A 26,216-nucleotide genomic window follows, 5' to 3' on the forward strand; every position below is an offset into this window, starting at 1 on the left:
GAAAATAAGGGTTAAAGCAAGCTGAAGAATTTGAGGAAATATGTAAAATTCATTGAATGAAGTATTCTTAATTTAAATAAGGCCAAAGTTGGGGAATGTTCTTTTGCTCTGCTTCATCACCAACTTCTTACATGCGCTTTTCTGTATAAATAATTTATAATATATGATAATATAGTAGAAAGTAGAGATAATTTTGTACATTTTCATGAGTGAAAGAAACATGCTGTCACAAAAACAGATGACTGACAACTTCAGTTATCAAAGTATTTGTACTTTGTTACTTCCCTTGATAAGTATTTGAGAAAGCAGGTGTATTTGCCTGTTAATGCAGTGCAGATAAATTCCTCCTAATGTTCCTCAGAGATTTAATGGAGGGTTGACTCGTCATCTCTCGGAACAAGTGAAAACACTCTGCTCTTTCTCCATCCATGAGTCACTGATGTTATTTCCCATGATCCTCACTGTTGTGAAAGTGAGTTGGGGGCTCACCACCGAGTACATCAGCGGCCTATCTAAATGTCATGTGAAAGCCTGCGCTTAAACCGAGGTGAACTTCAGGGAGCTCTTTAGATTCCTCTGATAAGACCCACCGGTCCCATTAAGACGAGCCGTCCCCGCGTGGAGGGCCGAGCCGCCGGCCTCACACACTCCTCCTTATCTTAATCCTTCATCAACACACACCTAATCTGACCACAGCTGCTAATGTTGATAGATTTGATTCTGCACCAGGGAAACAGGGGAGAATTCAGTGTCAAAAGTCGTATGATAACATTTCCATCTCATTATCCTCGAGGTAGATAAGAGTAAGTCTGATGTCTCTGCTACATCACTGTCTACTGTACATTGTGTTTGTGTGTGTGCTGGGGGGGGGGGGGGGGGGGGGGCAGGTGCAGAGGCATGTTATAGGTGATGCTGTGTGTGTCTGTGTGTCTGTGTGTGTGTTAGTGGATGACGTCTGCATGTTAAAGAGTGTCTCAGCAGCACCAACTCAGGCAGGCCGCGACATTAACACCCCTGAAATAGCTGGCTAGGCATTTTAATTGCTTCACCCTGCAATGTCTCAAAAACCTATTGGTAAAAGAAAAAGGAAACTTTTCCCAGGCGGAGGATTATCCAAAGCATTACTGTCTGTCACTGATGGGGGAGTTTTTCTTAGTAAGTGCTAAATTCCAGGACTCAAAGGGAATAATAAATACCTGGACGGCTACGTTTTATTTCCCTATTGTTGGATCTGATCTTTGCCCTCTTCCTTCCTCGTTCCCTCCTCTCACCTTAATCCCATTTTTCAAACTTCTCCTTTCATTTTCTGAGTGAGACCACAGCTACAATGCTGCATCCATTAGCCGATTACAATAAAGTTGTGGCCGTGCGGGGATAATTTATGATGCATGCTGGCGTGTTTGTCTTTAATCATTGTGAGCGTAGTAGCCGAGTCATGTGCACGGAGCCTCACAATGAGGTGCTGAAGTACTTCATGAGTAGGAAACTTAACACAAACACAGGAAGCCCAGTGTTTCTCACCAAGGCCAGGATTCTTTGCTGCGGCGCGGCTGGGGCTGATGGGACGCTCAGATTAACTGGGGCCAGAGAACCTGCAGTTCCTTCACTTTATTGTTACCCAGGCAGAAAGGCATCAGAGCAGAGATCTGCCTCAGCCAACACTAAATGTTACATGTAGATATATTTTGTAGTTCTGAATTTGAATGTTCCCTCTACAATAAAGACACAGCTGAAAGAATAACATTTTGTCCAGGCCTTTTTTGGGAGCAAAAGTGAATTTCGAATCAATATGCTACTACTGCATAAAAAAGTCTGCAAATGAAAATTAATGGGTTGTCTGTATCAGTAACCTTAGAGGATGAGTGATTACAAACGTGGCAGAGTCAATATCATCAGTCATTCTGTCTGGATCAGTGTTAATAGTGTAACAGATATAATGCACGATAAGGGTTTCAAGGCTTTTATACACTTAGCCGTGATATTATGATGTACATCCACCCTGGGGCTTAATAAACATCAGGTCCTATGTGCTCTATCTGAAACACATACCCTCAGCATGGTGTAGATTCAAGGTCCAACAGAGAACTCTAGTGGTAAGTTCATGTAATAGCAGTTTCCGCAAAGCAAAGTCATGTGCCAATTTTCTTTATATGCATAAAGATCATTTAATTTAAGTTGAACAGATTCTATACTTTCCACTTTTTAAGACTCGTTCTTGACTAATGGTTTCGTGACCAGGTGGATGAGATATTCCTTTTTATCATTTATATATGATGGTTCTGATGCAGTTTTACATTGTAAAGAAAATTATATCTGTACACTTGGTGATTGTTACAATCTTTTATCAGATTGACCGTGCTTGGTGCTCACAGGATCTCTGATAATTTCACACATGTATTAAAAGTGTTCACACGTTAGATCTACAGATTATAATTATTATTTGATTAATATTATGAGTTGCTCGACAGGCAGCCATAATTACCGTTAAAACTTCAACTGAGTGTGTTTCTGAGACTCTTGTAAAGACTCTTGTAAATCTGCCAGGTTGGACGATAGAGAAAATAGGAGGAACACTGCATTGGCTCAGTGGTGCTGTTGAGCTTCCACACTGCTGTTGTTCACCTTATTCAGATTCTGCATTGATTATCGATTAGTTCTGTGTTCTCTGGCCCTAGGTGTGAAAACCATGCACTGGAACAGGCCTGGGCCGAAAATGGCTGCAAACGAATGCGTTCCTTTGGTAGTAACAATATTCACCTTATTTCCCTTAAAATTAAGAGTGTCATGCCAATTTCGAACACATCAGTCTCTTTTCTCATTCTTGATTAGACATTAAATCCTACTTAGTTGAACTAAGGCAGTGGTTTGCACTGTTGCTTCATGGTCAAGAAGGTTCTGGGCTCAAATTGCGATGGCCGGCCAGGGTCTTGTGTGGAGTTTGCATGTTCGCCCTGTGTCACGGTGTGTTTTCTCCAGTACTGAGATCCTGGTCTCCTCCCACAGTCCAGAGACAGGCAGGTTAGGTGAGAGCATGAATGATTCATTATCTCTGCATGTCAGCCATGTGTCACGCTGGCAACCTGTCAAGGGCGTTGCACCAGATCTCAACCAATGTCAGCTGGGATTGGCTCCAACCTGCAACCCAGGACAAGTGGTATAGAGGATTGATGGATGGATGCATAGATGGATGATTGGATGGATAGGTAGGTAGATAGATAGATTAAGATGCATTTATTAGTCCCAAACACATGCACAGACATGCAAAGGCACACTCATGCAGGTAGGGAAATTTAACCTCTTGCTCAGGGGCACTAGACAGGGTAGGGAGAATCCTCTTGGATTTTTAGACAGATCAATCCAGGTTCGTCTTTTGTTGTCTCTCCGTGGAGTCGAACCAGAGACAAACCAGAAACCTTCTCTGCCCATAGTCCAAGTTTCTGCCACTAGACCACCACCTCTCCACCTCTATAGTTAGATAGTTAGATAGATAGATAGATAGATAGATAGATAGATAGATAGATAGATAGATAGATAGATAGATAGATAGATAGATAGATAGATAGATAGATAGATAGATAGATGGATAGATGGATAGATGGATAGATGGATAGATGGATAGATGGATAGATAGATAGATAGATAGATAGATAGATAGATAGATAGATAGATAGATAGATAGATAGATAGATAGATAGATAGATAGATAGATAGATAGATAGATAGATTAATGTATGGAAAGGTGAATAGGATGTTTAAGTGTCTCTGCAGGGAATAAAGCATTATTTCCACAGAATCAAAGCTGGCAGCTGCTTGGTTCATTGTCTGTAAGGTCATAGCCATTCGATCGGTGAATAGTAATGTCCTGCTGCTTCAGCTGTTTCACCCAATCATGTTCCCAGTCTTACAGAGTTCTGTTTATATTCTTTTCATTTCAATCTATTTCCTGGGCCCACTTTGAAACTGCCCAAGGTTTTTTCTACTGTTCTTGATGGGAACTTGGAAACAACAGGATACATAGAAGGGGTCAACACAGGGTCGGCTGAGGCCCTGTTTGTTCCCCTGAAGGCCTCTTCAACACTTAAACCCTGGGAGTGTTTAACATCACTTTATGTCAGGACGTGAGAGAGAGGAGTGAGGAACACAAACACCTTTGGTTTGTCCTGTAACTTTGGGTCCTTTTTTCCACATCACTTTTAAGGTAATTAATTGAAGGACTGGACAACACCCCTCTCACAATACTCGGAGCGTGTGAAGTACTTCAAGTTAATGGCGTCCGATTCCCCTCCCAGCTCTGCCTCTCCTGAACTGGTCACGCCACCCAAAAACCACTAGATGGCACGCGTCATTGGGATGTGGTCTAAAGCAGCAGACGCGATGCATGTCACGCAGACAGATGGCGCAATTGCTGCAGAAACGCTGACTCGTGCGATCCAGAAAATTTGATCTATTTTCTCGAGACAAACGGAGACGGGGCCCCCGTTCTGTGCGCGGCCATACATCACTATGCAGCATATAGCTGCGCCCTGGGCGGGTCGAGGACGCAGTGACACACGTGTCACTGACCGAGTGAAAGAGTGAAAGTTGTTCACTTCATCTTGTTGAATAATGCAAACCGATGGCAGCAGAATAAAAAGTGTCGGTTGTGCAGATTGATGGTTTCACAGACGCAGGGGCTGCTTTACGTAACGTGGTCCTGCACAGTCACACATGCAGGGAGAAGCTCCAGCCGCCAGGAAAAGGTATAAAAAAACAACACACACACACACACACACACACACACACACACACACACACACACACACACACTCACACGTATTCCTCACAGCCCATTGGTCCAAATTTTCCCTGTACTGCCACAATACTGAACACACGTGACCTCCCTGTTTTCACCCAGTTTAACGCATGTACTTAAACGACAGGCCACTGTGCCACTCGGCGGCACCAGCTCGATTCCCACTGCACCCATGTCATCCAGGTAAGACCACTGCTGCTGCTGCGGGGACGAGGATCGCTGGACGCGGACCATGGCGGCGGCCACGAGCAGCAACACCTCCACGCTCCAGATGAAGCACCCCAGCATCGAGCATACGCGGAAACGCATCGACCCGCGGAGGAGGCAAGCGGCGCTGTCCTTTCTCAGCAACATTTCCCTGGACGGTCGCCCCGTGCAGGACGATGCGGACAACCACAGCGACGAGGAGAGCTCACTGGAGCCGAGGACTAGACACAGCCTGGTTTCCCCGGAGCGCTCGGCGTATGGTGCGGCTGCCTCCGGAGCTGGAGCCGCTGCCACCGCGGCTGCTGCGGCTGCTGCTGCCGCCGCGGCGGCGACCACAGCCGCCCAGGCGCTCGCCTTCGCAAACCAGGCTCTGCTCTCCGGCAGCCGGACCTGCTTCGGGACGGGTCCCGCGGCTGCCCCGGCGGCGGACGGGGAGGGCGACGCTTTCCTGCCCTCCTCCTCGGCGTTCAGCTCGCCCTTCTCCGGCGTCCCAGCCTCGGCCAGGGGGAGGCTGCAGACGTACACTCAGGGAATCCTTCCTGCCTCCTTCTCCAGACAGTCCTCACAGAACTACTGCCTGGAGGGCGGACAGATAGCCAACTCTGCCATAGAGCTCCAGAGGTCGAGGTAACTCCACTGCCTGGTGTTTGGGGAACATGTAATAACAGTGTGGCTGCTGTTAGGAGCATGGTAGAGATTCAGCTTCGGCTGCAGGACGGATGTTTTCATTGCAAACAAACAGACACGTAGTTGTGCCCCCCCCCCCAACACCCCAGGGGTTTCTTGAGTGTGCACAGTGAGCATGCACATGATCAGTGAGTCTACTTCATGTCATGTCCTGCAAACAAGTGTCAGGGTTTCCCTTTGTTTGTGCTTCACACGCATTAATACAAAAATTTCCACTGACACACCTCCTACTTTGTCTAGTTATTATTCTGCTGCAGTCATAACATCACAGCAGCCTGATTATTAAATCTATTATAGTTTAGTAAACCAGTAGTTACCAGTGCACTGCACAACTAAGCCGATTAATTGCTTATTAATCACTTAATTCAGTTAGTTCAAGACTTACTTTGCACATTGCATTTGGATCTTCTACTGGGTTCAGTGCTTGTGATTGTGTTTTTCCCCTCAAAAACACTATGGCCCAGAATGAATAAATGAATGAGTGAATGAATGAATGAACGTTTGAATGAATGAACTGAACCGTTTTCTTTCAGATTTCTTCCAGGCAGCTGTTGTTTTTTTTTATTTTGAAAAGGTTCTTATCGATTTCCAAACGTGGCATTCTGCCTGGACACAGCAACAATACACAGCAGGAGGAGAAAGTTCAGCTGTGTGTGTGTCTCTGTGTGTGTGTGTGTGTGTGTGTGTGTGTGTGTGTGTGTGTGTACTGGCTTCACACAGATGGTTGCAGCCTCATGACTTACTGGTGTGCAGGGATACTTTGTGTGTGATCACAGGTCCAGCAGCTGTGGAGCTGGAACCCAGTTTCCCAGGAGAGGAAACACAGCAGCACACCTCATCTGTTTCTCTCTGTGTTTTTCGCTCACATGCTCTAATGCTCCACGCCAATTTTACTGCACCTCAAAAATACATTTTAGTGGATGTCATTCCTAAAGCTGGCACGCACCTGCCACCTTCCTCTTCTCCTCTACGTAACATAAACATCCTGTAACTCTACATCCCCCCTGTCATTATGCACATGCAACAGGGACGCGCTGCCCTCTTTGTCCACTTCCCTTCCGGATGGCACGAGGAGAGGTTGGAGGGTCTCGCCTAGCAGTGGGACAGCTGTCTGTAGCATTCGTCTCCTGGCTCTCTCACTGTCAGAACCTGCTGTCAAATCCCCTTCTGCTGTGCCGACCCGTTCAGAGCCCCTCGCTCACCCCCCCCAAACTCCTCTCCTCCCTCTGGTGACTCTGCCAGACGTCTCAGGAAACTCTGCTTCGTGGTGAAACGACTCCAGAAGCATCTAGTTCCCCTTCCTGACCTCCAGGAAATTGCACTGCTGAACAAACGGCTTCCGAAATGTCTTAATCTGAACTTTTCCTTTTTTTTTAATAGAGAAAGAGGTGCATTGAAGAGGTTGCATAACACCCAAGGATCCATTAATCAGTCTTAAACGACAGACTGTTTACAGTAGAGGGAAGGAACCGAAAACAAAACACAATGCAGCAGTGCGCATTGCGTCTATAACTGCAGCTTCAGGGATAAATAGAGATTAATTGATACACACGGGCCCATAATATAATTCCAGCTACCATATTACACAAATATAAATGTGAATGTTTTCATTGTTGTGAGCACTTCCTGTTCATGTTGTATTCAAGTTATATTCTTCTTATTCCTGACACTGGAACTTTTGATCAAACACGGACGAGGAGTGTGTTACTCTGAAAAAAAACCTTTAGCTACAGTTTCATTAACAAAGGAAAAACCTGTGTGATATACATGAAAGCTGCAGATCAAATAATGAATGGACCTGTTATTGAATTCTTCCATCTACTCATGATTTCCAAGGTCATCGGAATCTGCAGATTGCAATATTATTGTAGGGGATCTTTTTCAGCCATTTAAGAACAGATACTCATAGTTAGGAATAAAATGTATTAAATTCTAATTACCATGGTTTTCATGTCCTCAAGTCAACCTTGTGTAGTATTATTTGGCCTTGGTAGAGGTATGCCCCCTAGTGCAGTTTCAGTTCAGATCAAAATCTTAAATACACAAGTACAAGTATTAAAGGTCGGTTTTAGTACTTGACACATTTCACTTCAGAACTAAAACAGTATTGAGGTTCGCAGTTCTGTAGTAAGAGCAGTATCATGTTGTCAAACCCTGACTGTGCCGTTTGGAATGTCTTTTGTAGGTCGACCACAAAAAAAAAAATGAATTCTAATGTTGAGAAGTAAGCAACCTGTTGATAGAGCGCGGCCGTATTCCACTGGCGCGGACAGACGAGCGTTCTGCACAGTGCCTGGTTTGTTTTCCGAGGGCAGCTGGTGGAAACGTGTCCAGAGGTCCCTGGCTGGGAGAGGCAGGATGCCCAGGCTCTCTGAGAAGCAGGCTGGCTCCCAGCTCTGTGTTTTCTGTCCTCCACTTCCTCTCTCAGGGGCATAAGAGACACACTCTCCCCTCAGACTTTTTGGACTTCAGTCTCGCTCCCATTCAGGAAGTCGAGGAGCCTCTGATGTGCGGCCAGAACCGACTGTGAGAGGCCAGAACTGCTTTAGACCACATCCTAATCAGAGTCCAGTGCATGGAAATGTTGTGGTTTCGCATTCAGCTTTCCTCCCCCACCTCAGCTTTCATCTGTCAAGATTGAAAGGAGTTTTCGGTAATGGCGTTTGTGCTCCCATACTGCAGCCATACCTTTTTTCCCCCCTCTACCTAAGAGGTTCATGTTTGTCTGTTTATTTGTTAGCAGGATTACACGAAAAACTACTAAACCGATTTTCCACCAAACGTGTTGGAGGGATGGGGGCGGGGCTAGGGAGTTTTGGTGCACATCGGATAAAGCCTCAGCTTTCTTCCATCAGGAATCAGCACGCCAAGAACAGTCCCTCGAATATAACATACCTCTCACCATCTGGCTTTGTCTCCCTGAGGCCTGGAGCTATTTTCATTTCATCCTCCACGAACACATGGACACGAAAAGTGCAGAATCATGTACATCATAGTATTCGTAGAAGATTATTTTTCAGCATGAGGCAGCAGAAACTACAGCTGGAAAACAAGCAGCATGCAACACTACTCTGCTTCTGTGGGGTCTTTGTGTGTTTGGATCACGTACCCCTCGAGGAGATGCAGATTGTTGTTCGCTGAGGTCATGGATGGCATAATCACAGGCCTGTAAGAGAAGGCTTTATTTTCCTTCATAGAGTCTCTCTATGTCTGAGCTGTCAACAAACACACAGAAAAGCCCTCTGTGAGCTGGACTAGTAACAATCGGAGGCTCTAACTGCGACGCTGCTCATTCACTTTGAGTGGGGTGATATGTTGTGTGTTCCCGAACTGCATTGTGGGTCTGTTGCTCTTGAAGTTGACTTTTTCATGCGGCGATGGAGGCACCAGCCAATCAAATCACGTTAATGCCAAAGAGGAGGCAGACGCTGAACCTGGAGTGTGTTCGTATAATTGATTTTAAAAGCCGGCGATGTTTTGTGTCCCAAGCTTGACACGGATTGTCGTTGGCTAAAGTCAAGCGTTAAAGGACAGACATGAGCAAGTCCAAAAAAAGATCAGCATTCGTTCACCTCAGGTTCTTATGTTTGGTTTCTGTTTCTTTAACTTTCGTTTTTCGTTCGTTTATTTTTTATATCTGCGGACACAACCCACTTTCACTCCTGGTGTGTTCCAGGATCAGAGCGGCTGAAAAGCTCTGACACTGTGAGATTTAGTTTTTAATCAGTGTAATCACTTTCCTTATCTGCCTGGTTTTTATTTGTGTGAAAGAAAGCCCCGGACATTTCATTTATTTCCGTTCTGCGACTCTCCGGTCCAACGGAAGCCTGTGTCCTGTGGTAAGCTGCCAACGCGTGTATGTGTGAGGCTGTTTAATCTCCACATCTAACTGGTCCACCTGGGTTTTAAAGCTTTATTACATTGCACCGTTGGGCAGGATTATAAATGTCTTTTTTTTTAAACATTTCCAATTCCCAGATGATGGTATGATGGTTGCAGTAGAAGTAGCTTAATGATGAATTAGTGTCACATATGTAAAATGCACTAATGCACAGCAGTATTTGTATGAAAGACACTGAGAGATTCTTGTTGCTTCTATGCCACTGATTCATACTGAGGCTTCTTCTGAAGCTTCTGACGGAGCCAAACTTGTAGAAACTGGTTGTTCTCCCACTAGTTGGTATCAGTGGCCTGTTTTGTGAATGAGTAGCCGGCGCCTGATGTTTCCATGGATTGTACCAGGCTTGGAAAACATCTTTAGCATGAAAAACACATCCTGCTGCTGCTAATGTTCAGCTGGATTCACGGATCACAGTTCTCTCAAGCTCCGTTCGCATGCGTCCTCACGAAGTGGAAACATGCCCTTCGGCCAAGTGGGGAATGATTTTTTTTTAGAGGAATGTAACGATTCACTGAGAGTCCGACTGGAAAAATTACACAATGGAGACGGCTGGACAGGTGGTAACAATATTTAAGTTCTTGGGACTGAGTGATGATCCAGTAAAACCCTGTTTACTGAGTCACCGGATAGGTTTGGATTTTACTCAGTTCAGTTATCATTCACTTTGTGTGTGTATACATTTATACATATGAGATATCAGCTTCCAAAGTTACAGGCCTTTCAGTTTGAAATTCAACCTTTGTGTTCCTCTGCTGCAGCCCTGCAAGCAAAACACTGGGGAGTTACAATCCTCACACTATATCAACAACTGCTATCAACCAACATTATAATAGAGACGCATCTGACAACTGCACAACATCCAGTGTGTTAACATCGGTTATTTCAATGTAACGTTAGTCCCGTCCAAACAATCTTCTGCCCCACATTGAAATTGTGAAATCACTGGCAGATGAGGAGATTTTGGCTTTCTCATTCAAAACCGTTACCATGGTTCATATCAACATCAGATTTTTCCAAACAAACCGAAATGAAGTGGTTCACCATCAGAGCAAATTAGAAGCCTTGTTTTCTTCGGTGTCGTGCAGTCATCCTGAACCAGCCGATCCCTCTCTCGGGTTGGTCATCGGAGGAGGATGATGTAAGACTGACAGTAATGATCCCACTCGTCTGACCTTCAGGCAGAGGTCAGGCCCCTTAATGATGAGCCTTTGAGCTCACGGTAGCACCGACAGTGCTGACGCCAGCTGCACGCTATTGTCTGAATTTGACCATTCGTGCCCTGTAGCAGAGCTTGATGTTTCTTCCCCCCAGTTTGTGATCACCCAGGGTCCTAATATGCAGCGCGGAGGGTCAGCCGGAATAATGGCCCTCGGTTTCTCGTCTGCCTCGGCGGTCTGACTCCTCATGTAAACACTTATCTCACCCCATCTCTTCCAGTATACAGAGTTCACTCAGCTCGTGTTGGTTTAAACCCCGGGAGATCCTCGAGGACCGAGTCATCTTTTGTTAATCTGTCCTCATGCTCTGTCACTTATTAACCAGCCGCGCTCCGCTGTCTCTCCCTTTGGCCCGAGATGCTCAGTGGAGAGGGGGTGGTGGTGGGGGGGGGGTCGGGTTGAAGTGTCATCTGCTTGTCTTTATGCTGCAGCCCCGACGGCATTACAACACATTTTGATTTGTGGAAATAATTAAATGGTGCAACATGAGTTAGGGCGGTGTGAACAGTCGCTTGTTTTCGCTCGGACTTGGCGTCTCAGAGCCGTAGGACAGCTGCTGTTGAGCACTTGGTGACAGGCAGAGCCTTTTGTGCGTCGTGTTTTTCTTGTTTCACAACAAGTATTTTAACTTCCAGTACTTTTGTTGTAGCCACTTTGTGAGGCAGACTAATGAGTTGGATTAGGCTTAGTTATTGTGGTGCTAAATATGGAATTACCACCTAATTTTGGAACAGCTCAGGCTTACTTCACACACACACATGCTCTCACACTTTCTATCACACACGGGTTTCTTTCTGACCCTGGCAGCCAATCATATCGAAGCGGTCCAGCAGAATTAGCCTGTTGAGTGTTAAGTGTGAAATAAAGGCCATCTGTGACTAAATGTGTTACACAAAGTGCTGGTGGAGGCAGCTTGATATCCTGGGAGCAGATCAGATCCAGGGAAACTCTCTGTGATCCACACTGGACTGAGGAGCGATCATTGACCACACCGGCGCAGGGGGGGGTTGATCGATGGATTTCATAACTTGACTTTTTTAGTAAATCAAACACAGAGCTTAGAGAAACAGCTGATGATTTACTTCCATTGTTTGACCTCCCTAGTCGGCGCACGTTGTTCCAGGGCTTGCTGTCAAAGATCATACAGAAATAGTTGATCAAGCAGCAAGAAAATGAAATATTTTCCTTTCTCAGATGTTTACTTCACTGCAAAGAACACTTTGACATAAACATTTATGCAGTTAAACATGCTTTGAAACACGGTTGAAACCAAGGTATCCAATAAGTTTCTTTATGACATTTTTTATGAAAATAAGTCACTTCTGATCAGCATGAAGTAGGGAACAGTTTGACTCATTTTATTCAATTGAAAAAACTTATCAAACATGCGCCTAACCCTAAACAGATTTGATTTTAGAGGTCATATGGAAACTCAGGCGTCATATTGAACAACATTTTCAAACAAAACTTAAAGGGATAGTTCACCGAAAAAGTTAAAATTTGCTCGTTATCTACTCACCACTATGATGATGGGGGGGGGGGGGGGGGGGGGGGTGAGGTGTTGGAGTCCACAAAACTCTTTTAGGAGTAAACAGTGTCTCCATACTGCTCGTGTGGTGTCATCCAAGTGTCAGCAAGCCCCTACATTCTTATTCGACTCGAAACAAGTTTATTTACACAATGTTTTAAAGACTAAATGTCCTCTACTGGAAGTCGTTAAGCTAGCAGACGTAGCCACGCGATGTTGTGCCTGAGGATCTGTGAATGCACCTCATAGGAAGATATCAGGATATTATGATATTATATTTTTTGAGTTGGTTCAATTTAAAAGTTGTTTTGCCTGATGACAGTTGGTCCTGTGAGATTCTGGTGTGATACGTTTCTCTATTCCCCCCCCCTAACTCCAAACTTCCCCTCTGTGTCTCCTTAGACGAAGACTAATCTCTCAGCGCTCTTCGCTTGAAACACTAGAAGACATTGAGGAGAATGCTCCTCTACGCAGGTAGTAAACTGCACGTTCACATTGTCCCCTACCATATGTCTTATATGTCTAAACTGAGACTTCCCCGGCGTAATGTATCCAACTGGCACAGTTTCTCTGTCTGTTTTTCGCCCACGAGATACTGATCATGTGTGTTTTCTTTTTACGTTTTCAGATGCCGAACCCTATCTGGTTCCCCTCGACCAAAGAGCTTCAAGAAAGTCCACTTCATAAAGAACATGAGGCAACACGATATGCGCAATGGAAGGTATGAAGGCAAACAGCCCCGTCCCTTATTCAATACAGGTCCTCAGTGGATAATGGCAGACTGCCCCAGTCAATGAACTGCAGTCTGGATGTTTCTCACATTACAGGCCACATGGAGGGCGAGCAGGCCAGCGTGTTGTCCTCACTTATTAAAAACATATAACTGATTCAGAATCACGTCTGCACAGAATTATACATTTCTATCTTTATTTCCTCACAGTTGACATTTTTGAATCACACCTACTATCCCTCGTCTATGAAATTCTAAATCACACACGCACACACAAGCGTGTATCCAGAGCACAAATCTCTAAACTCAGACAACCTTTGGCTCAGTGGTGTTGATGTTTTGCTCAGTGGGCATAAAGGACCCTGAGAGGAGGCGGTTGTTAAAGGTCGGCCAGGAGACCGGCAGAGTGCGTTTCTGAGTAATAACGCTCTGGTGAATTTCATCCTTTTCACTGTCACATTCTTTGGCTCTGAAAGGTAATCGAGTTAGTGTTTCTCTCGGTCTTTTACTTTGCAGAATTCTGTGTGCTTTTTTTTTTTTGGAGTAAATAATCCTCTTTCAGCTGAATTGCTTTTAAAGTATATTGAATACATTCAAATAGTTATTTTCAGTTATTTGATTGACACTGAGAAGCAGATCTCACTTTGTAGTCAAGTACCTCTGGTTTGAATCAGTTCACCGAGTTGATGAGATGAGTAAATAGGTTACGTGGTTTTCTCTCATGTCCAGTTAAGATGTGGGATAAAGCTGAGCTGAATCCTTCTTAGCATTAATAACCTGCTCGTTGATAACTGATGCCAGAACAGTTCGCTCTCTGTGACTCACGTGCCGCTTGTGTCCCTATGTGGCATTTGGTCGAGCGCTGACATTCATCATGTGTCTGTGAGTCGCAACTATTGGAAAAACATTCCTTCCAGCTGGATATCTGCTCACTGGGAAACCTTTCTGATTGGATCCTGTTGGTTCACAAGAACTTGAGATGACTCAAGTTCGAACTGAACTTTTCCAAGATTGAGACATCGCGGCAAAAAAGCATCATCGTTTCTCCCAAACCACAGACTCCATGCTCCAGCACTGCACAACAACACACACTCTGAAAGTGAATTCTCAGTTCACTCTCCTCATTCACTCCAAGTGTTTACTGCACACTTTTTTTTCATTTCCTTCTTAACCTGTGGATCTTTTTTAGATAGACTGATTGATTAGATTGTTTTTGTTTTCATAGGATAGTCCTTATCAGTGGCAGAAGATCCCTCTATAGTGTATTTTCTGTCCTGCCCTATCGTGATTGTAGCCAAGCAGGGTATGTATCCGACAGCATGCCGAAACCTTAAAACCTCCTCCAGCCTGTGCTCCCTCTTTGTCTTTGTTTTCCCATCCCTCTCTTACTTTGGATAAACCCCTCTCTAACTGGTGCATACATCATCTAAGGGTTGGTTTCGGTGGATGCATTTTTACATTTAGGTTTAAAAAACCCATTAAAGAACCATTTGGCGTAAATGGGCTTTATGAGATGTAATTTGGTATAAAGGTTGAACACATTGATGCCTAATGCTTGTTGCTTGTGTTGCTGTTTTCACAAATCGGGTCCAGTGGCTTTTTGGGGCACTCATTCTTTTACGTTCAAATCAACTAATTTTTGTGTGTCGCTGGCTTTGCTGCGTAGCATTTAAGGCTACATCCATACTACCACGTTTTAAATTGAAAAACGCATCAACTCTGCTTCAGATACGCCTGATGTCCACACTGCTCTGGAATTTCAGTGGCACTAAAGTCGAGAAGTTTCCAAGATGCAGCCCTGTTTTAGTTTTAAAACACCAGGGCTGCGTTTTAGTCTGGACGGGCTTAAAGGGAGATGTTGGGAAACAATGACGTAGACACTCATAACCGCTCGATTCGTCAGGCTGCTTCCCCGAAGTAAACAACCGGCATCAGCCTTGGCCACCAATGTAGAACCTTACATGGATAATCAATGGCATGCCCCGTGTGCCTGAGTGGTTATGTGATATTCATTTCAGGCTTGCTAGTATGGACATGGATTTAAATCTATACAAAGAAATATACTGTTTTAGTTTGAAAATGCCAAACAAAAAACGTGGTAGTATGGATGCAGCCTAAAATTCACCTCAATGAGGTTCCTGCTGCCCAAACTAATTGTGGTCTAATCATCAACAATGCTGCTCGACTGGAACATCTGTTGTGTGGCCCAGTCGTTGCTTTAACCATTTCAGATTATTCCATGTCTGGGCTCTGAGTTCACATCAATGGAACAGGACTCATCTTACCTCCTAGATGTTTTTTTACCCTTTTTGAAGCAAAACAAAGGTCCATGTAACGGGAACCCACCTGTCCTGCGTGGGCGGGGGCTCTGGTATGGGCATCGCACCGACGCCTCCCCCGCTCCCAGTCACATGAACCGGTGTGTTTTGGAGGAAGTGAAAGAGAAAAGGGACAGATAAACACCAGAGAACACAATGCGCAGAGAAATAAAAGCTTCACACACCGGGGCTTAGTGGAGAACATAAAAGGCTCAATCAGTTTGTGGAATTTCCTAAGCCAGCCAATCAGTGCAAGGTCAAGGGTAAATAACCCCCCCGCGCTTTCGTGCATTTGACAGCTCACTGCTGCTCATTGAGAGTTAACAGTGAGTTGTCTCTGTCAGGTCAAGTGTAATAACTGCAAAAACTACTTTTTTTTAATTGTCTGGACTGATTGCATGTGGTTTCTTCCTCTTTTTTAATCTCCTTTCTTTTGTCTTTAACTCCTGTCCCTTAAAAAACTAATGCCCAATTTCACATCGTAGACTGCTCCCAAAAAACAACCACTTTTATATGTCTGCTAAATATAACAACCAGGAGATGATTAGCTCAGCGTAGCATTAAGACTGGACACTAGGGAGGAACAGCTACAGCTTTGGTAATGATGGGGGCTAATTCTTGGGCAGGCACATTAACGGCTTCCGAGATGAGGATCTCACATCAGGAAGTTACTGGTCCTGGCTGAAATAATAGTTCCACACTTAAAGCAACAACTTGTAATTATCACTCCATCCTGAAATCAAACAAGATGAAAGTTGAACCTTTGGACAGAGCTGTGTCCCCCAGTTTTCTCACTTAATGCTAAGTGTTGCCAAAGGACTGCTGGTGGTATCTTCTCATTTAGCAGACTGACATGAAAGTGGATTGGATCTTACCATCAAACTTTTCCCCAAAATGTCAAATAGCGCAGACTTAACGGCTGCGTAACCCGGACGCCTGTGTTTACGAGGAGATGCCCAATGATCTTGCATTCAAACTACTCTTGGTTTAGCCATAACTCCCATGTAGACGTCTGCATGTTCTTCTTGTCTTGGCATGTACTACACATGTTTCTGACCCTTAAAGACATGCATGTTAGGTAATGCTCCTGGCAGTGCAGCCTTGTTGCAGTTAGATAAAAGGTTAGATGGGTCAAATGCAAAGGGTAGATATCCTCATTGGGAATAATGACATGCAACCTAGTGACGCCAACTTTTAGTTTAGTGGGTGAAGCTTAAGCAAGACCGGGGTAAGATTATTAACAATCAGTCATCTCAACACGAAAAGCCAAAGTAGGAGCAGGGTTCAAGATTCCTTCGGGCATGTCAGTATTTATTCTTTGTCTATCGATTGATAGATTTTGAACATTTGGATTCAATGAGCACAAATATTTTAACACTACTAACATCCAGAGGTGTAGAGCCAGTGAATCCTATTCATGCATGTCACTGAGCAATTTCAGCTTTCTTTATGATTTCCTTTCATTCCTCCTCATCCTCAGCAGACTGAAGCTTCACAGCAAAGCTCTTCTCCCTAGAAAGCTTTTCTGTCTCTTGTGTTTCCCCTCTTTTTTTTTAATGTGTAATCTTCCCTGTTGCTGCGAGATGTCTGCTGCCTGGGGATATCCGTGTGTCTATGATGCATCTGTCAACATTTTGTCCTTACGTGCCTGTCTGCCCTGATAACACTGTTTCCATTATAACAGACTGGCCCCACATGTCATCGAAAACACTGGTGGAGTCATGTGGGGACCCGCTGTGTCATTTCTTTCTATTCGTCGGTGCTCCATTTTAAACAGGAAGCAAGGCCGAGCTTGAGAGGGTAGAAAAACAAGACAGTGTTGCAGGAGATCGCCTTTAAAATGAACTCACAATATACAAACTATCAGCTAAAATAAGGCTTGAGTTAATATTGAACATGTACAGGTGAATATTTTTTGGACTTTAAAGTATGACAATTTTCCGGTGACCTTTTAATCTCAAACCTTAAATCACGTGGAAAAAAGATCATCCACAGTTTTGCGTTACGTCATCCAGCGAGGCAGAGTGTGTGTCATCATCTTTCTCAGTTAGCACACGCTCTGCATTAGCCTTCATTAGCAGCGACCTAAAATCATCCAGTGACGCTAATTCATATCAGTAACAACTGTTCACTTTCATTAACATACTTTCCCTCGGTAGTTTCCTTATGCCAATTAATTACGAGTTTACGGGCACACAGTTAAATGTTCATGTGATTGCCCCATTCAGTTGTATCGTTTTAGCAGCACAAATATTTAGCCCGTGCAAAAGTATTGCATTCAATGGCGACAGTAGAATGACTTTCCAGGCACCGGGGAAGCTGCAGCTGAGTTTGAAAACCATTCTCTTCCCCCATCCTCCCTCCCAAGGGGGCCCTTTATCTCTGATTGCCCTGAGATGCATCCAAGGACCATTAGAGAAACTAGACCAGCTGATAGGCGCAGATCGATAAAGGCCCTAAAACCTGTGAGATAGAACAGGTCCCCCCCTTCAACAAAAGAGGAGACTTAACGAGGCACAGTATTGTTTGTATCATGAAAAACGAATGGTGGTGTCATGTGCTCATCATCAGGGATGTAAAGCTGGAAGGGGGGCGTCAGCGGCACCCGTCAGGAAGTGTCAGTGCCAAGGAGATGGTGATTGGACTGGAGGGGGTGGAGTTAGGAGCAGATGGAAAGGTGAGAACTCAGCAGAAGAATGCACTTGTGAAAAGTTCCTTTAGTTAGCTTGTCCTATAAAATCTTGACCATGGAACATTTTAAGATGAATAAAAAAGTTTGATATGTATGTTTGTCTTTAGAGAGTAGAGCTGGATGTTGCCATGATAATGTTAGCTCTATCATGTGGAGGAGTATTTCCTATAATAAGGAGCCTTTTGCTTTTTAAAATTTGTTTAGGCTCAGTGTTAAAACATATAACTGCTAGAAAAATGTTTAGTGCATATGGAATGGCTGAAAATGGCACGTTTTTATTTTTTGAACATTACTGCTCATTTGCAACTGTTTGAATAATTGATAAATAGATATAAAAACATTGTTGTTGTTGTTGTCGTACATCATAATCACAAGCATTTTTTTCTCTTCCTGATGACCTCACTGTTATATATAGTGACGTAAGGAATAGTGAGTAAGTGAGAGGGTGATTTTGGGCACAGCAATTAATAACATGCTGACTTAATGAAAATGTTACTTCCTGCAAAACATTATCTCACAGCTTGAACAGTGTTTTATTTTTAAGGCTGAAACAGACATTACCGTACGTGCCTGTGTCCACAGACTGTGTCCTACACCCAGTTGCTGTATCCCACCAATGCGCTGGGCGGTCGAAGAAACACCATCGACTCCACCTCTTCCTTCTCTCAGTCTCGTAACGCCAGCCACCGCAGCCTCAGCTTGGGCCGAGCCAACAGCAACCAGAGCAGCATAGACACAGGTGAGTCGCCCGCCAGCAAATACTTAAGACTGTTGTGTACTGCTCATCCACCTGTTGTTGTTTCTTTTCATGTAAGTGCATTGGAAAAGAAATGGGTCAAATGTTAACTTGTGGCTCGACCCTCTGTTGCTGTGTTTGTGCTCACCACAGGGAATGATTTGGCCGAATTCCGCGAGTACGACCCCAACCTGCTGGATGACCCTCAGTGGCCGTGTGGAAAACACAAGCGAGTCCTCATCTTCCCCTCGTACATGGTGAGGAAGTTCTCCAGCTGCGTCTGACACGTGTTGAAATGTTTTATTGAATCTTACTGCAGTGTCTCACCATTAATGCTTTTTTGAAAACAGTAATTTTTGGCGCTATGGACTTTTTGTTTTCAGTTTTCCCACAAAAAATTAACCCAGAACAATAACCAGGGAGATTTGTTTGGCTCTAAAAAGTCCTCCTGAATTTGATCAGCTGGTTTTGAAAGGCAGCTAGGAGGATGTTTCAGACGGTTTTAATCAGGAAGGTCATTGGCTCCAGACTCTCTCCCACCTTATAAAGCATGTACATACATTATTCTCACGTAGAGGGCAGTAGCTGTTCAAACAGCCCCTGTAGTGTTCACGTCTCCGCTCTAATCTCTCTCACTTTACCAGACAAGAACGGATGTTTGATTGTGGTTGGACGAGCGGGTTGAAAAAAAAAAAAAACGGAAAACCTGAAAACCTGACCAGACTCCCACCTCATTCTTTCCCGGGCTCTGTTATTGTTACGCAGCCTGGCAGAATGCACAACAAGGACTGACATGGTTGAATGTTCGGTCAAGGCCAGGCTATGCTCCCCCCCCCCCCCCCCCCCCCCCCTCCTTTTTCCCCTTAAAATTACAAAACCCGGCATCTCACAACAAGGGCTATTATGTTTGCTGCAGGACTGGAACCAGTAATTTCTCAGCATTTCAGGGGTTGAACACCACAACGACTTCAACTGAACTTTCAAACTCAAGCAGGAGATAGTGGGTTTTTTATTTCATCCTCATCGCGCCATTGAGGAAACGACCATGGATGTGATTATGAAGCAAAGGGAAAACACTCAAATTACTCTATAGGTGGTAAAGAAGCATGTTTAGTGGCGTGCACATTTGTGAATCATTATCCTCGTGCTGAAAACATGGATTAATTAAAATGTTTTGAAATTAGTTAGTGCAGGACATGATCACAGCTGACAGACGTGAGCCTTTTTTAATGTTCTCTTCTCGGAGCTGACCATCGATAAGCATTCGTTCTCCTTCACGCTTCATGAGCAGCGGCCCGGCGTTCAGCGAAGTTGCTATTATTCAAATTCCATAGGCTGCCTGCATACACAGAGCCATCCTGATATTTTTAGAACCACTGCAGTGTGTCCTTATTACATTGCTTATGCTTAGTGGACACTATAGTAAAGGATAATCCAATTGATTGTACAACTCAAGTCTTTCATGAACAAGAACGCAGAAAGTGTAAATCTGTATGTTGTGTATGTTTAATTTAAATTTGAAATACTGTTATTTTATTTTTTTATTTGACCTTTATTTAACCAGGAAAGTCCAATTGAGATTAAAAACCTCTTTTCCGAGGGAGTCCTGGCCAAGAGGCAGCAACAAATAACATATGTACACTCACAATATTACACTCACAACATATAAACAGAAATTAAAATGATAAAAAACAGTTACAAGTAAATTCAAATTCATAAAAAACATCTACAAGTAAAAGAAGTGGTCTGAAATGCACTCATCGTAGATATTTATCTGAAGGAAATATCTCAGCAATTTTTCCATGAAGTTCATTTCGGACCCTGCACAGTTTAATAACACCCAGTCCAAGGTAATCTCTTCATATTGCTCGTTTTCGACTGATTAACAGGAACCATCAAAGATTATATTATTTTTTTGTGGTGAACTTTAAGTAAGGTTTTGACATAGTAGACATCACCAACAAAACGATAGTTCAAAAGTGCAAGACGATATCTACACTTCAGCTGCAGAGTTGTAACAGTCGCTCAGCAGGTTAAGGGTCATGTGTGAGCTGGGTGGAGATAAAAAAAATGGGTGTGTGTGCGTGCGTGTGTGTGTGTGTGTTTCAATGTGCCAGTGTAATATTGTGATAGGCCAGTGTGTGTGTACATGTGTGAGGCTGAAAACAAGAAAGACAGAAAGCAGGAAGAGAAAATAAATGGGTTTAGAGAATCTGGCCAAAGTGTTGGCAGTAATCCTGTGGTGGGTCAAAGTCAAAGGTACTAAGAATATATTTTTAAGCCGATATATATATATAATTTAATGTGATGCTATATAAGACATTATATGACTTTTCTTTTCCGGAAAAAATCCAAAGGATGTGGGGTCAGTGCTTTCTTCCGAGTGATTTGCCTCGATGCTTCTTTCGCTCCGCTGCAGCATCGACAACGTGCAACTCCAGTTAACGTTATCTTAGAACTGCAGTCCACCAACCACAACAAATGACCACATCCCATCGCAGCACAACACAACAGAACACACACTCTATCACAACTCCCAGTTAGTCAAACTACAGTGGAACGTATCCAGGCCTCACGGTTTCTGTCATGTCTGTGTTAGAGGTGATAACAGTTCTACTTAGGCATGATGCTGCTTAGTCATGGTCCTGTTTTATGTGTCCCCATTTTGGCCGATAACTAGAGTTTGGTAACATTTGAGTTTTATAGATTCTGTTTATATAGTTATTGACTGTTGTTTTTATCAATTTCGATTTTAAATAACAAACTAGTAAAAAATTGGGGTCAAATGTTAAAGGGTTCAGTGTGTAGAATTAAGTGACCCCTGAAGTTGAAGTTGCATGTTGCAGCTGATTTTACCCCTCACCTCACCCTCCCCTTCCAAAAGAGAACCTCTGGTCGCCTACAGCTGTCCTAAAAACTCAAAAGCTGTTTGGTTTGTCCAGTCTGGGCTACTGTAAAAACATGGCAGCCTCCATAGAGAGGACTTGCTCCCAATGTAAATATAAAGTAGATAGTCGTGTTCTTGTTTGTTCTTATTTTGGCTAATCTGTACGTTTGTACAATGTCTGTCTTTGAGATTTAAGGAATTATTTTGGAGCAATGCAATATTAACTTTATTACTCGGAAGAATCATCTATGCAGCGAGCAGCAAAGATCCCTTGTACCTCATCTTTAATCAGGAACTAGAATTGCACTTTGCTCTACTGGGATCATGTTTCCAAACCCAGACTCTCAGACCCTCGTTAAACCATCTTGATGTGACTCACCCGCCTCAGAGCGTGCTGTGACAAGCTCTGAGGATTGTTCAAGAGGAGCGTGACGGAGGCGTGGAGAGCTCTGTGCGCAATTCTGTCTTTTACATGTCCTCTAGGTTTTTAAAGGGAAAGAGTTGTAATCATCTGTCTCTCTCTATCTGCTAAGCCCATTAAAAAATTTGCTGGATACACAGGAAATACCTGTTTTGGTCTGTTCCTGGAATTTGTTATCACCTGGTCCTCAACGTGACATGGGTAACACCAGTGCTCAGTGAGCCTCTCGGTGTGAGACGGTGGAATCCAACACGAGCGTGCGAGGATCCAGTCGCCTTGCTCTGTGCTGAAAGTGTGATCCCGCTGACACCGCCTCTGGTTTTCCTTTTCCAGACCACGGTCATCGAGTACGTCAAACCGTCTGACCTCAAGAAGGACATGAACGAAACCTTCAAGGAGAAATTCCCCCACATTAGGCTCACGCTCAGCAAGATACGGAGGTAAAACGGACAGAACGTGTGTTAATAAAGAAAAATTCACAGTGTCCCTCCTCTTCTTTTACACCTTTCTCCTTTCTCATTCTCTTCATTTCACCCTGTGCAGCTTGAAGAGGGAGATAAAGAAGCTGGCCCTGGATGAGTGTGGTTACGAGGAGCCCACGGTGGCCATGGCGTTCGTCTACTTTGAAAAACTCGTTCAACAAGGCAAACTCAACAAGCAGAACCGTAAACTCTGTGCCGGAGCTTGTGTCCTTCTGGCGGCGAAGATCGGTGGTGATCTCAAGAAACATGAAGTCAAGCACTTGATAGACGTGAGTTTCTCCACACATCTGCATTTTTCAAGACTTAACACATCTGCTACTAATTTTTTTAATGCAGGCTTGTATCCTCTTAAAGAGTCAACAGGTTAAACACAGTGAAAACTTACCGTGGTCAAGTTTCTTTGTTCAAAATTGATTTTTCTGTCCTGCGAGGATCAAAAACAAAATTCCACTTTATCTGGCAGCAGCCGCAGACATCTCAAAATAAACCGTAAAACCAAAACTATTTGCACGGCTGGACAGCACGATGAGGCATGTGAGGGAAATCTCCTGACCTGAGGGACGCAACCTCAGGAGATCTCAGACGTCTGTTTGTTGAAGCTCGACGCATCCAAGGGAAAAAGAGAGGAGCAACACAAATGTTAACTCAAATCTGAAGCCAAGACTCATAAACCCACGTGGAAATATCCCTTAAGTCCTAATCTGGAAATTCTTCATTGAACAGTATCATCTATATTCGTGTAAAGATTTTTGTAAGCCCTCAAACACAACCACACGTTCTACATGACTCACATTGTAAACTCGGTGAAACCGAATGACCGTGTGACCTTGAGGCTTCACCGCTCACACTGATGGTCTGAGGGCCCTCGGCTGCTCAGGTCACTGCTGATGGGGAATGAGAAGATGCAGCTCAACAGCTTTACTAGATCTGACCAACAATTAACTATTATCTATATAATAATGATATTTGAAAACTAAAATGATGATATTATGCTGTGAAATATAATAATGAAGAGAATCTTATCCTGCTTAAGGAAATAAATTGGTCTGGTGTCATTTTGTCCGTGGCAGAGCAGGGCCAGCCGTCTTAATGCTGGTGCAAAATGAGTAGGTGCAGTTATCAGCCCCAGCAAAGCAGTTCGGAATGCAGCACGACATGTATCTGTGGCTTAATCTTCATCCTCAATTATTATTATTGGCAGAAACTGGAGGAGAGGTTCCGGGTGAACCGCCGAGAGCTGATCGCCTTCGAGTTCCCGGTCCTGGTGGCGCTGGAGTTCAACCTGCACCTGCCCGAACAGGAGGTCATGCCCCACTACAGACGCCTGCTGCAGACCACCTAGCATTGGTGACCCATCAGGAGGACGACCACCATGTTCTCCTGAGCCACGTCCCTCGGTATCCCTCCTCTCACCTTCCTCCTCCTCTTCCTCCTCCTCCTCCTCCTCCTCGTCTTGACAGCTTCAAGGCGACACCTCAAGGTTGTCACGCAACTGCGGCAGGTCCTCGCTTTGACAACCCTCTCCTTCATCTCAGAGACCTGGAATCAGCCAAAGGGACACGCATTTTTAAAGAGACTTTTTTCCATTTATCGACTTCTACATTCATAATCACTACATGGACTTGTGGAAGATAGAGTTCAATCGTAGCTGTTTTTCTAGTTTGACATCTCTTCATCTTCACTTTGTGTATTTTAGACTTCTCTTGTTTCTTTAGAGAGCTGCTTTTCATTTGAATCTTTTGAATTTTTCTCTCACAGGTAAAGCAACCAATGATTGTACGTATTCTTTTTATCATCTCTCGTCATTTATCTCCTTCTTGTAGACCTTGGTGGGATCGGTTGCCTCCTGAGCTTCATCAAACCTGAACAAAAGCCTTTCAAGTGGCTGGTTTGGGGCTGGACTGTTATTCCTCAGAGATTGTTTTTGCAAGTCATCGTCTTAAAAGTGCACTTTTGTGAAAACTGCGAGTCGGGGGCCCAACGGGGACATGATCTTTTTTTCAGACTTTTAATGAGCTCGTGAACTAACCTTGAAAAATAGTTCTCGAGCGCCACACGCATCATTCCGCCTTTCGATTCGTTCCTCCATCTTGTGTATTCAATATTTCTTAAGCCACAAGTATCCGCATGATTGTTGAGATGGGACTTCTCCTCTTTTCCACTCATTTTCTACCAGTCAGACGCTTGCCCCGGACTCACAGAGACCAGACCCACTTTGATCAGTGTCCAATTTCCCGTGCTCTATGTTAGAGTGTATCGTGAGCACGTTTACGGTGCTACACTGGGGGCGAGGCGGCCGTCCTGACGAGTTGTTCCCGAGTGCAAACCATCAACCAGTGTCGAGGATCGGCAGCAGGGCGCTCCTGTGTGGAGAGAGAATGTCCTTAACCTTGTGGATGCGGGGTTAAGACCCTGTGCCGGTAATCCTGCTGAAGTGTCCTTGAGCAAGACACAGAGTAGCTCCAGGCTTTAGCTCCAGGGACACTGCTCGTTGCCTGACCTCTGAGGAGGAGACAAATCGAAACGAGACCCTGAAAAGGATCAAACATTTGCATAGAACGTTGAAATATTGATTGTTGTTTAGCGAAATAAACACAGAAATTTAGGGGGGGAAATTGTGCCAATATGACCAATTTAAATAAGTATTATTCCATTTACTTGGCATGTATCTCAACTTGATTGCTTTTTTATTTCCTTGAAATCTTCACACAAAACCACAGAGTATTGAGCAGCCACCAGATCAGGAACATACAGTCGACCTACTGGTGTTAACCGCTGATATTTGAAGGTATTTGAGCTGAAATTAACACAAAACCAAATTTTGTAGAGATGAACGCATGGATTGTGCTGATTGAAGGTGGGAAAACTATACCAAGTTTCATTCTGATTGCAAGCCCAAAGATTTCGCTGTAAGATGCACTCTGACTCTGTGAGGAGACACTCACGGGCGACACTCACTACCTGTGTATGTTTGTAAATAAACTGCTTTGCTTGTGCAATCAAACATAAGACTTGGGTTTCCTTGTTCCTGAATGTGATCTGTAATCTGCAGCCTAAAGGACTTTGAGATGGTTCCCTGGTCTTTTCCTCTAGCGCCACCATCATGTTAACATCATAGAATGTGTAGTCCAGGATACGGGCGCCGCCATCTTGCACATTTGTAAGTGGAGTCTACACAGCAGCAATCGGCTGTCAATCATAATGATACAGACTGTTTTTAAAGCTTCAAGTAACTAATCAAAACCAAAGTTAATGTAAGAACAAACACTTCGGTGTGATTAGAACAAAAAAAAAATGTGTGCACTGATTTGTTTTTAGTTTGGTCCGTTTCATATCCATTAACCAAGAGGAGGTGGGATTTAACACATAATACTGCAGCCAGCCACTAGGTGGCGATCGGGACACTTTGGCTTCACTTTAGGGGAGAAGTCATGTCGTCCATTTTTATTCGATAGTTGGCATTTGGGGTTTCTAGTTAAATGTTTCAACAATTATTGGACAGATTACTAAATGCACTGTGATAACAATATAGTTATCAACCTATGGATGTGGCCTCGCAGCAAATGAGATGTTACCTAAAAACAAGAGAATCGACAGAAACACACAGAAATCCCTCTA

The 26,216-nt window shown here is 44.0% G+C and overlaps 1 protein-coding gene across 4 annotated transcripts; it reads left to right on the forward strand.

Annotated features, from left to right (window-relative positions):
• Positions 1-4,874: 4,874 nt before the first annotated feature.
• Positions 4,875-25,607, forward strand: cables1 (Cdk5 and Abl enzyme substrate 1). Of its 4 annotated transcripts, XM_062404444.1 has the most exons (10): positions 4,875-5,626; positions 12,735-12,806; positions 12,961-13,053; positions 14,288-14,365; positions 17,952-18,057; positions 18,655-18,811; positions 18,962-19,065; positions 22,450-22,556; positions 22,660-22,867; positions 23,800-25,607. In XM_062404444.1, the coding sequence occupies exons 1-10, from the start codon at positions 5,025-5,027 to the stop codon at positions 23,938-23,940; spliced, it is 1,668 nt and encodes a 555-aa protein (XP_062260428.1). In that variant the 5' UTR covers positions 4,875-5,024; the 3' UTR covers positions 23,941-25,607. The 4 variants fall into 4 exon arrangements, with proteins under 4 accessions (XP_062260428.1, XP_062260429.1, XP_062260431.1 ...); XM_062404445.1 differs by lacking the exon at positions 12,735-12,806 and having other exon boundaries at positions 4,886-5,626; XM_062404447.1 differs by lacking the exon at positions 14,288-14,365 and having other exon boundaries at positions 4,887-5,626.
• Positions 25,608-26,216: the final 609 nt, after the last annotated feature.

This window comes from Platichthys flesus, chromosome 14 (assembly GCF_949316205.1).
Source record: "Platichthys flesus chromosome 14, fPlaFle2.1, whole genome shotgun sequence".
Lineage (NCBI taxonomy): Eukaryota > Metazoa > Chordata > Actinopteri > Pleuronectiformes > Pleuronectidae > Platichthys > Platichthys flesus.

Excerpts from the sequence above, each read along its gene's own strand:
- cables1 (XM_062404444.1), top strand. The coding sequence starts at position 5,025 with ATGGCGGCGGCCACGAGCAGCAACACCTCCACGCTCCAGATGAAGCAC. Across the intron at positions 12,807-12,960 it reads GAGAATGCTCCTCTACGCAG|ATGCCGAACCCTATCTGGTT; the intron begins GTAGTAAACTGC and ends TTACGTTTTCAG. Across the intron at positions 18,058-18,654 it reads AGTTAGGAGCAGATGGAAAG|ACTGTGTCCTACACCCAGTT; the intron begins GTGAGAACTCAG and ends CTGTGTCCACAG.